Source organism: Tachypleus tridentatus, chromosome 12 (genome assembly GCF_004210375.1).
Source record: "Tachypleus tridentatus isolate NWPU-2018 chromosome 12, ASM421037v1, whole genome shotgun sequence".
Taxonomy (NCBI): Eukaryota; Metazoa; Arthropoda; class Merostomata; order Xiphosura; family Limulidae; genus Tachypleus; species Tachypleus tridentatus.
In genome coordinates, this window is record NC_134836.1 from 48473162 (window position 1) to 48484520 (window position 11359).

At 34.0% G+C, this 11359-nt stretch overlaps 1 protein-coding gene across 4 annotated transcripts; it reads left to right on the plus strand.

Annotated features, from left to right (window-relative positions):
- The first annotated feature begins 478 nt into the window (after window positions 1–478).
- Window positions 479–3421, plus strand: LOC143235041 (uncharacterized). Of its 4 annotated transcripts, none has more exons than XM_076472784.1 (3): window positions 479–1706; window positions 1948–2037; window positions 3244–3421. In XM_076472784.1, the coding sequence occupies exons 1-2, from the start codon at window positions 953–955 to the stop codon at window positions 2019–2021; spliced, it is 828 nt and encodes a 275-aa protein (XP_076328899.1). In that variant the 5' UTR covers window positions 479–952; the 3' UTR covers window positions 2022–2037; window positions 3244–3421. The 4 variants fall into 4 exon arrangements, with proteins under 4 accessions (XP_076328899.1, XP_076328900.1, XP_076328901.1 ...); XM_076472785.1 differs by having other exon boundaries at window positions 1948–2022; XM_076472786.1 differs by having other exon boundaries at window positions 1951–2037.
- Window positions 3422–11359: the final 7938 nt, after the last annotated feature.

The following is an 11359-nucleotide window of genomic DNA, read 5'->3' on the forward strand; positions in this document are numbered from 1 at the left end:
GAAGAATCTAGTAGTAGTAATAGTAAAGAATTTAGAAATGATATAGGAAGTAAACAAAACAGCAGTAGTAGTAGTAGTGAGTGGAAGGAAGAGATCTAGTAGTAATGAATGGATGAATTTAGAAATAGATATAGAGAAGTAAACTCAAAAGCAGCAGTGGTAGTGGAAGGAAGGAAGAGATCTAGTAGTAATAGTGAAATGAGATTTAGAGAATAGATATAGGAAGTAAACTCAAAACAGCAGTAGTAGTAGTGAGTAGTGGAAGAAGAATCTAGTAGTAATGTAATGGAAATAGAATTTAGAAATGGATATAGAAAGTAAGCTCAAAAGCAGCAGTAGTAGTGGAGGAAGATCTAGTAGTAATGAAATGGAAGTAAGATTTAGAGATAGATCTAGAAGTAAGCTCAAAGAGTGATAGTGAGTGGAAGGAATAGAATTTAGAAGGAATGGAGTTTAAAGAAAATTTAGTACTAGAAAACTTTAGTTTTGGTGAAAGGGTAGGACTTGAAAGTGTATTTAGTGGTGGTGGAGAAGACTTTGGTTTCGGTAGAGGGTTGGATTCGGATGTGGTCATGGAATTGGATCTGGAAAAGACTTTGGCTTTGGTAGAGGGTTAGGAATTGGAAGTGGATTTGGTGGTAGTGGAAAAGGGTTTGGCTTTGGTAGTGAGGTAGGATGTGGAAGTGGATTTGTTGGTAATGGAAGAGGCTTTGGCTTCGGTAGTGGGGCTGGTTTTGGAAGCGCTCGTAAAGGTGAATCTGGTGGTAGTGGAAAAGGCTTTGGCTTCGGTAATGGGATAGGACTTGGAAGCGCTCATGGAAGTAGATCCGGTGGTGGTGGTGGAAAAGACTTTGTCGCTGGCAAAGAAAGAGGGTCTGTATATGGTTCTGGCAGTGGTATTGGTAGTGGAGTTGGACATGGCGTTGGAAGTAGAACAGGAGGTGAAATTAAAATGAGTGGTAGTAGTAGTATTGCAGTAGGAGGTGATTCTAGTAGTAGTGGTAGTATAGAACACGGATCTGGACAAGAAAATGGAAGGGTTGGTGTGGATAGAAATAATAGTGGCAATGAAGATGGAATTAAAGTAGGCGGTAGCAGTGGACATGGAACTGAACTAGGTGGTGGCAGTGGACACGGTATTGGAGCAGGTGGAGGCAATGGACAAGGAATCGGAGTACATAGTGGTGTAAGTAGTGGAACCGGTGCTAACAGAGCCAGTGGTTATAGTAGTAAAGTGAGTGGCGGTATTGGACATGGAATTGGACTAGGTAATAGCGTTCGTGGTGGACGCAGTGGTCACGGAAATGGCGTAGGTAGTGTATCTGGTACTGCCGGAAGAATTGGTCATGGTAGTAAAATGGGTGGTGGCATTGGACATGTAATTGGACTAGGAGGTGACAGCGGACACAGTAGTAGAGCAAGTGTGGACAGTGGATATGGAATTGAACTCGATAGTGGAACCAGTGCTGTTAGAGGTAGTGGTCATAGTCGTGGAGTGAGCAGTGAGACTGATGTTGGTGAAAGCAAAATATTTGCTGGTAGAGGACACTCATTTGAAGAATCTCGTCCTATAGTGAATTGCGTCTACACTTGCACTCTAAAACATTGCAACCTTTTGAAATGTCATTATAAGTGCTTACCTAAAGGAGTGTGTTCGAGTTCAGCAGGTGGAGAAATATGGGAGCATAAAGAATCTGGTTCAGATGGTACGTATATTTTTTTTCTTACTTTCGCTTCCATGTCTAACAATATACTCTTTTCAACTTAATAATTTTTCATACTTATAAAAAAACGCAGAATAAGTTGTCTGCAATTGTGTTTTTACTCTCATTAATAATTATGTCATTCACATTTAGGAAAGATAATTCAATAACATAATCTAAATACCTTGAAGAAAAAAGTTTATCTGGTCTGTAAATATGTAGTGACATAATGCCTTTCTTTTAGCAGTCAAGACATTGGAAATCATAAAACCTGCCTCAGAAAAAGTGGACTCATTTGAATATACACCTTCACACTAAGGTACGCTAGTTCAAGGTAGGGAGACCACATGTTCACACCAGTTAATCTCACGAAACTTACTCGTCATCAAAAGTAATAAAACAACTGAAATAAGTAATATTTATGATACACACATTTAAAATTACTATATAACGAAAACATAAAGCATAATTTCTATGGAGTTTTGAGTCCGTTTAACTTCACCATATAGTAGCCTAATTTAATTTGGGTATGTAAACAATGTTATGAAATTTTATTAAAGTACATCAGGATTTTACGTTATAGATTCTCTATTCAATTTCAGAAAAAGAAATCTTTGACATTCATATACAATAATAAAACATAATTATACTCGTCTAGTATGGTTACAATGAAAAAGACATGTTCTTTATGTGTGAAGTTTAACATGGCTTTTTGTAGTTTTTCTGTAAATTGTGGATCATGTTTATTTCTTGGTTGTCAAACATTTCAAGTTAACATGGGACTAAGACTCTCACATGTGATTAAAAATTTGATATTTAAGCTTTTCAGTCAACTTAAGATTAAGACTTTCACACTTGGTTAAGTATTTAACATTTAAGTTTGCTTGTAGCATTTTAAATCAACTTAAGACTAAGACTTTCACACTTACTTAAGTATTTAACCTTGAAATTTGTTAATCACAAGTCACTTTTAACCATTCAATGTTTCTCTCATTTAAGATAAAGAGTTGGTAAACTAATTATGGCATTGTAATAACATTAAGTGTAACAAACAAGTACGGATTTATTTCATAAACAACTGGATAATCTACAAATTCTTAAAAAATGTTATGTTTTACAGACATTTGAGAACAGTTTGAGATAATTTTAATACGCATTTTAAATTATTTGGTAAGTGTTAGCACTTTGAATGCTAGAAAAAAAACTATTGTCTCCCTCTCTTAATTTAGCAAATGACATAATCCACTACAGAGTGTCAATTAAACATTAAATGACATAATCAACTACAGAGTGTCAATTAAACATTAAATATAATTAAGAGAAAAATGAGGAAATATAATTAGCAATTTAACGAGTTTCACAATGTACGTCTTTTATTTCGTTTAAATATGATTAATATTACCTTCAATTCCATCTGTACGATAAAGCGTTGTTTTTTTGTTCATTTCACATTGTTTTAGCAACTTGATTGTTTAAAATAGTGAAACTCTTATTGTTTATCAGTTCCCATGAGTGTTTGTAACTTCATTTGTCTTTTTAGTGACATCTCAAATGGAACATTCCAGCAAAACTTTAGAAGGTGACACTGCCCTTAAAAGGATCTGACATGGTGTAAAATGCAATATGTCCAGAAAATTCAAATACGTGTAGCTTAGAAACTGCCATACCTTTCAATGTTGTTGTTTTTTCATATATATATAAATAAACTTTTTTCATTGCAAGAACATAAAATGGAGACTTATTTCTTTCGTTACCAGAAGAAACTGTGTGAAGGAAAATTATGGAAACGTGTCATATTTTCAGAATACATTAATATTTAGAGGTGTAACAATTTTATTAGACGAAAATCTTACATATAACACACAAAGTGTTTTATATACCACTTCGCGCGATATCCAAAACAAACCAAACCATATCGACTTAGTCTAGAGTTATCATAATCTTCGTGAATTCAGCATTTCTTTCGCTTTTTATTAAAAGTTTTGAGTTATTAAACCATAAGCAATCGTGAAGAAATTAAACAAAGCTAAACGAGGGATATCTGCGCTAGCTGTCCATGATTTAGCAGTGTAAGACTAGAGGGAAGGCAACTATTCATCACCATCCACCGCCAACTATTGGTCTACTCTTTTACCAACGAATGATAGTATTGACTGCCACATTATGAAGCACCCACAGCTGAAAGGGCGAGCATGTTTGATGCGACGGGGATTCGAACCCGTGAATTACGAGTCTAGTGCCTTAACCACCAGGCCATGCCGGGCCTAATGGAAAACAATTTATTTCTATCACTGTAAAATAATTAACGTATAATCTCAGGTTATATGTTTCTGTTTCTTGGATTTTTTGGGTTTTTCGTTTTTAGTAAGAGCGTGTTATTATCAAAAGATCAAATAAATTGCTATAACCTGATATATGTCAAGTCTATATATACAAAACAAATACTTAATATTTTAAATAAAACAAAATAAAATGAGTTCAGGCAGATATATTTTTGATTACTAGGAGTGGCTTGTAACTAAAAATGGATCTGTTTTCAATCATTTGACATGGACTGTGAATTATTAAATATTTAAAGTAAATTGAAATCAACATCTATATTCGTCCTATGTCAAAAACAAGTGAGTGATATTTTTCTGTTATTGGAGACTATTTTTAAATATATATAACTGTAACATATGAATTCGAAAGAAAATAAGGCTTAAAACACTTTAATATATTAATATATATTGAATTCTAAACAACAGCATGTGTCGTAAAGGCCCTTTTTATGTAAAGAATGGCATATTTATGTAACCTTGAAAGACAATGGGGAATCAAATGAGTCATTTTATGTGGATTATGTCTACTAATAATATCACATTTCTCAATAATTTAACTAAACATAAAAATAGTAATTCGTAAGTTATGGATAACGATGAATTTTAGGCTGTATTCCATCATAAATAAATATAACTTTATTTTATTCAACGAATTAGCTTCTTCAACATTAAGTAAGATATACAATGTACTTTTTTATATAAATACTCTTGAGTATTTGATTAATGTCTACTCAACAAATTAGGCATAGCTAGGAATAATGTAATTCGTTTGGTTTGATAATCAAAGTAAATTTGAAGGTTAGTTTAAATAAATAACTTCGAACTTCGGTGAAGTCAGACGCTTATCTCTTTGAAATTTAGGGTTTGATCTCTGCGGTGGGAACATTATAGACAGCTTATATAACAAACAGACATATATTAATAACTAATAAATTGAGTCATGTGTATTGATTTTCCCGATGTCGATTTCAAAAACATAAAATACCAGAAATATTAAATATATTAAAGTATTTACTAATACATTTGTGTACAAATTACAGTATACAGCAGAGACCTCCACATTAACTCAACAAGGACCCGGCATGGCCAGATGGTTAAGGCGCTCGACTATTAATATGAAAGTCGCGGGTTTGAATCCCCGTCACTCCAAATATACTCCCTCTTTCAACCGTGGGGGCGTTATAAAGTAACAGTTAATCCCACTACTCTTTGGTAAAAGAGTAGCCCAAGAGTTGGCGGTGGGTGGTAATGACTAGCTGCCTTCCCTCTAATTTTACACTGCTAAAATAGGGACGGCTAGTGCAGACATCCCTCTTGTAGCTTTGCGCGAAATTATAAAACAAACAAACTTAACAAGACATAAAATTACAAGTAACACTGTCTTTGACTCATATAACTTGTTCCTAGAACTCAGGTAACCTGCATCCGTTCCTTAACGTAGCGTTCGTTTTCAAGCTACATTTAATTTCTTCGAAAAAGTAATTGAACACTGTCGTCAGTAAATCTTGTAAAACTATGAGAATAAATAATCAAGTTGAATCGTTAAGAAAGCATTTATCTGGTTCATGTGATGAGGCATTAAGCTGTAATACCTCTTGCACATGAATTTGTTTTTGTTGGGAGTGTTTTCTTCACCAGAAAACTGTAGGATGGCAATATATGCTATTAGCATACATACAGCTTTTTATCACAATGACGTATGGAACGTGAAAATGAAACTGTCAATTTAAAATTCGCACAAATTCAAATAAATGTAGAAATAAATTCACATCAGCGTACAGAAACTTCTGTTTGTTTGTTTTTGGAATTTCGCACAAAGCAACACGAGGGCTATCTTTGCTAGCCGTCTCTAATTTAGCAGTGTAAGACTAGAGGGAAGGCAGCTAGTCATCATTACTCACCGCCAACTCTTGGGCTACTCTTTTACTAACGAATAGTGAGATTGACCGTCACATTATAACGCCCCCACGGCTGAAAGGTCGAACATGTTTGGCGCGACGGGAATGCGAACCCGCGACCCTCAGATTACAAGTTGCACGCCTTAACACATTTGGCTGTGCCGGGCCAGAAACTTCTGTCAGTGTGATGAAAACATTTGCCTTTGGTCATGGTATAGTAATATTTCTTTAATTAAAGTACAGTGTTATATCATTGAGGAAAAGTCAGGCATATTTTAGGAACTTTGAAAATTTTATTATGTTAATTATCAACCCAAAAACCACTTAATAACCGCATCAACACAAAAGTTTAGATTCTCCTTTTGGATGTGCAAGTTAACTTTGTTTCTTCTTAGGAAATGTAAGTTATTGTATCCGCTAATAATATCAGAAATCCAGAAATTACGCAAGCTAAATAAATCTTCGAAGACCGTCATTTTAGATAGGTGTCGTTGTTCTAAAAATAATTTCATAGTTGTTAGGCTCCTGTTTCCATTGACTATATATATATATATAATATAAATATTAATCGTGTTTGTAATTTAATGTTGTCTATGAAGGAAAATTCTCGATAATTCATGTTGTTATTTTTCTTTATTTCATTATAGCATCGCCCGCTGGGACAACGGTAAGTCTACGCATTTACAATGCTATAATAGGGGATTCGATTCTTCTCGGTAAGCACAGTAGATAGCCTGATGTGGCTTTGCTATACGAAAATACACACACTCTAGAGAGCAATAGTAATACTAGTTTTTATTAGTAAAATATAATAAACTTATGTTTCTCTCATGTTACAAGATTTAGGTGACTAGTTGAATATACTTGTGATTGACAATGAATTTATTAATAGTCTTCATTATAGAATTATTTGAAAACTAACATAATATTTTAGAAGAAATACCGGTAAGTAAACTATTTAGGTTTTATGTTTAATGACATATAAAAATGCATGGATTCTTTATAAGAATTTTACTATTGTAATTTATTTTCACTCATTATAACACCCCAGTATCTCACCAGTAAATCTAAGGCCTCATACCATAAAAATCGAATTTCCATACTCGTGGTTTGCACAGTACGGATAGCTAAGACTATTGTGTGGGCTCGACATGACCAGGTGGTTAAAGCACTCGACTCGTTACCCGAGGGTCACGAATTCGAATCTTCGCCACATCAAGCATGCTCGCCCTTTCAGCCGTGGGGGCGTTATAATGTCACAGCCAATCCCACTATTCGTTGGTAAAAGAGTAGCCCAAGAGCTGGAGGTAGGTGGTGATGACTAGCTGCCTTCTCTCTAGTCTTACACTGCTAAATTAAGGACGGCTAGCGCAGATAACTCTCGTGTAGCTTTGCGTGAAATTCAAAACAAAACAAACCAATCAAGACGAATATTAGCGTTGTAAGCTTACCAATGAGCCAACGAAAAATTTTGTTTTTGTGGCATCTTTCTTTCCTATTACTAGAGGCGCCAGTTAAAATTAACATAAATTTATAATTTTTACTTAACCAAATAATAATTCCATTTCTTAAATAAAAAGAGTATTATAGTAAGTTTAATTTTTAACCGAGATATTATTTATCATTTTGCTCTGTCGTAATCTTCCGCCCTACCCCGCTAGTACAGCGGTAAGTCTACGGATTTACAACGCTAAAATCAGGGGTTCGATTCCTCTCAGTGAGCTCAGCAGATAGCCCGAGGTGGCTTTGCTATAAGATAAACACACACACACACACACACACACACGTAATCTTCCAATTCATAGTAATTACTAACATCAACAAATTGGAGGTTAATTTCAAAAGTCAAGAATTCACTATAACCATCACCAACTTACATTGTTTTAATAATCGTCATTAAGTTATCACTAACTTACACTGTTCCAATAACCGTCACTAACATTATTACTAACTTACATTGTTCCAATAAACGTCACTAACTAACTTATATTGTAATAATAACCGTCACTAACATTATTACTAACTTGCATTGTTCCAATAAACGTCACTAACTAACTTATATTGTAATAATAACCGTCACTAACATTATTACTAACTTGCATTGTTCCAATAAACGTCACTAACTTACATTGTTACAATAACCGTCAGTAGCATTATCACTAACTTATATTGTTCCTAAGAAGAGTATTCTAAACTTTTCACTATTGTCTTCGGCCAAGTGTTTAGGGCGGTCGACTCATACTCTGCAGGGCGTGGGTTTAAATCCCCATATCGCCAAACATCTTCGCCCTTTCAACCGCGGTGTCGTTATAACGGGGTAACTATGCGCGAAATTCAAAACAAACAAAGTAATTCATCCTTCTTGGTGCTGTTGTTAAAGTAAATAAGTACAATATTAAAGTGTAACATTCAAAAAGATAAGAGGGAAGATGTTTTATTCTGTCCAGCAATCTAAGTAAGTAAATGTTGAAGATGTTTTATCATGTATATTAATCTGAATAAGTAGATTTTTATAATGTACAGCAATTTAAATAAGTAAATGTTGTAGATGTTTTATCATGTATATTAATCTGAATAAGTAGATTTTTATAATGTACAGCAATTTAAATAAGTAAATATTGTAGATGTTTTTATTCTGAACAGTAATTTAAATAAGTAAATGTTGTAGATGTTTTTATTCTGAACAGCAATTTAAATAAGTAAATATTGTAGATGTTTTTATTCTGAACAGCAATTTAAATAAGTAAATGTTGTAGATGTTTTTATTCTGAACAGTAATTTAAATAAGTAAATATTGTAGATGTTTTTATTCTGAACAGCAATTTAAATAAGTAAATATTGTAGATGTTTTTATTCTGAACAGTAATTTAAATAAGTAAATATTGTAGATGTTTTTATTCTGAACAGTAATTTAAATAAGTAAATATTGTAGATGCTTTTTTATTCTGAACAGTAATTTAAATAAGTAAATATTGTAGATGTTTTTATTCTGAACAGCAATTTAAATAAGTAAATGTTGTAGATGTTTTTATTCTGAACAGCAATTTAAATAAGTAAATGTTGTAGGTGTTTTAATAATATTGTGTTTAGAAAGTTCGTAGTTTCTGAATACAAATCTATATGTGTTATCAAATATTACACTCGTTCCTACACTCATCCACTAAATCATCGATCCATCATTCCTTCAATTTAGCAAATTGACCAATCACATTAATTCATTTCTATAAAATATATTATTGAAAGTGGATGATTTGTAAGTTACATTTTTATCACCAGATCTCGGATTATTTTCATCAAAATTATTATCTACCCAAAGCACACACCCTCTGAGTCTCAGGGATATGTCTGAGGGCTTCTCAAGTGAAAATTCGCGCTTGGATATTCGCGTGTGACGTAGCACAGATAACGCTCTGTTTATCTTGCACTTGTCAACAAACAAACTGTTCAACAGGAACGTATACTTTTAATATATTTTAATACGGATTTATGAAAGAAATTAGTCACTTTAATTTTTGTAACTAATTAGCTTAATTGATTTATTCACATATTTTTCTTCATAGTACATATTATTTCACATTATTTAATATCTTATTAGCGAAAGTATAGTCATATAACACATAAGACATACCGTGAATTCACTATCTACAAACGATCACCAACAAGGTATTTGATTTCATGATAATTGACTCGGCATGGCCAAGTGAGTTAAGGCGTTCAACTCGTAAGTTGCGGGTTCGAATCCCGGTCGCACTAAACATGCTCGCCCTTTCAGTCGTGGTAGTGTTATAATGTGAAAGGTTAATCCCACTATTCGTTGGTTAAAGAGTAGCCCAAGAGTTGGCGGTGGGTGGTGATGACTAGCTGCCTTCCCTCTAGTCTTACACTGCTACATTAGGGACGGCTAGCGCAGATAGCCCTCTAGTAGCTTTGCGCAAAATTCAAAACAAACAAACAATTCATGATAATTTGATACTATTCAGTCTGGTTAATTAATTAACAAACACATTTACTTCTCATTTATTGAATCACCAGTTCAGTAATTACTTTTTTCTGGTTCTTGGACTCATCCGAGTTCCTAAACAATAAGCAAATATAATTATGTCATAGAAGTTACAATTTTTGTACTATTAGATACTATTAACTTCATAATCAACTTGCATTGCGGTTTTTATTAAAAGTCCTCTCGTATTCTGAGGGTCGCATGATCGAATTCCGTCACACCAAACATGCTCGCCCTTTCAACCGTAGAGGCGTCATAATGTGCGGTAAATCCCACCATTCGTTAGTAAAAGACTAGCCCAAGAGTTGGAGTTGGGTGATGATGACTAGCTGCCTTCCCTATAGTCTTACACTGCTAAATTAAGGACGACTAGCGCAGATAGCTCTCGTATAGTTTTGCGCGAAATTCACAAACAAACAATTACAAGTCCTTACTGTTTAAAGATCTGTAAACAATTAACGTGTTAGATTTTCTCCTTTTCAATTATTGTTAAACTTATATTGTGGGTTTTAAATTAAAAACAAAATTACTAGGAAAACAGAAAAGTTCATAATAGTGCAAAATCATCTTTTCAGTGATTTGTTATTTATAACCCGATTTTCTTACTGAATAACCTTACAAATTAAATCAGTTTGCGCCAGTATTAGTTTCCACCTGTGTTAACAATAATTTGTTTAATCCAATTTAATTGATTTATTTAGTACGTAAATGCTTAGCACTTTCTCACAGTGAAAGAATTACAATGCTAAAATCCGATGTTCGACTTCCCTTGGAGGACAGAGTCCATTATGTAGCTCTGTGCTAAAAAACACTAAGACTTGAAAACAAATGGACCAAACAGACGAATGGATCTTTCGCAGATCACTTTAGCTTGTTATGATAACCAACAGTCAATATCACAAAATATTTGATTATCTGTGTTGTGCTCACCGCGTGTATTGAAACCCGATTTTTAGCCTTATAAGCCTACCGACTTTTCGCTGGACTACAAGGAAGTTAAAACAATTGTGTGTGTATACCTAACCTAAACTAACGTGGCAGGGGTTCAGTTTAGAGAGAGAGAAATCAGAAGAGTTCTCTCTCCAACTGGGGTGTTCAGGAACTTTGTGGTTCCTCTTCGTCCTCTTTGTTCCTCTTTGTGTTTGTATAAGGTGATGTCGGTCTTTTATAGTGTCCTGGTGGATTGTGGAGAAGGTGTTATGATTGGTTGGATTATCACTGTTTCTGATCAGAGGAGAGATTTCCTGTAGATTCAACCAATGGCAGACACAGGTTACTCACTTCTAATCTGACAACACATTACACACGCACTGACCTGAAGACAAAAGGCGGAAGACTTTTGAAACGTCGTCCATTCATCATTAATACTCCGCCTATACATTCCATCAAAGTATCTTATTTTACGTTGCACGATTACAGTACTGTTCTTTTATTAAA

Excerpts from the sequence above, each read along its gene's own strand:
- LOC143235041 (XM_076472784.1), top strand. The coding sequence starts at position 953 with ATGAGTGGTAGTAGTAGTATTGCAGTAGGAGGTGATTCTAGTAGTAGT. Across the intron at positions 1,707-1,947 it reads TAAAGAATCTGGTTCAGATG|CAGTCAAGACATTGGAAATC; the intron begins GTACGTATATTT and ends CCTTTCTTTTAG.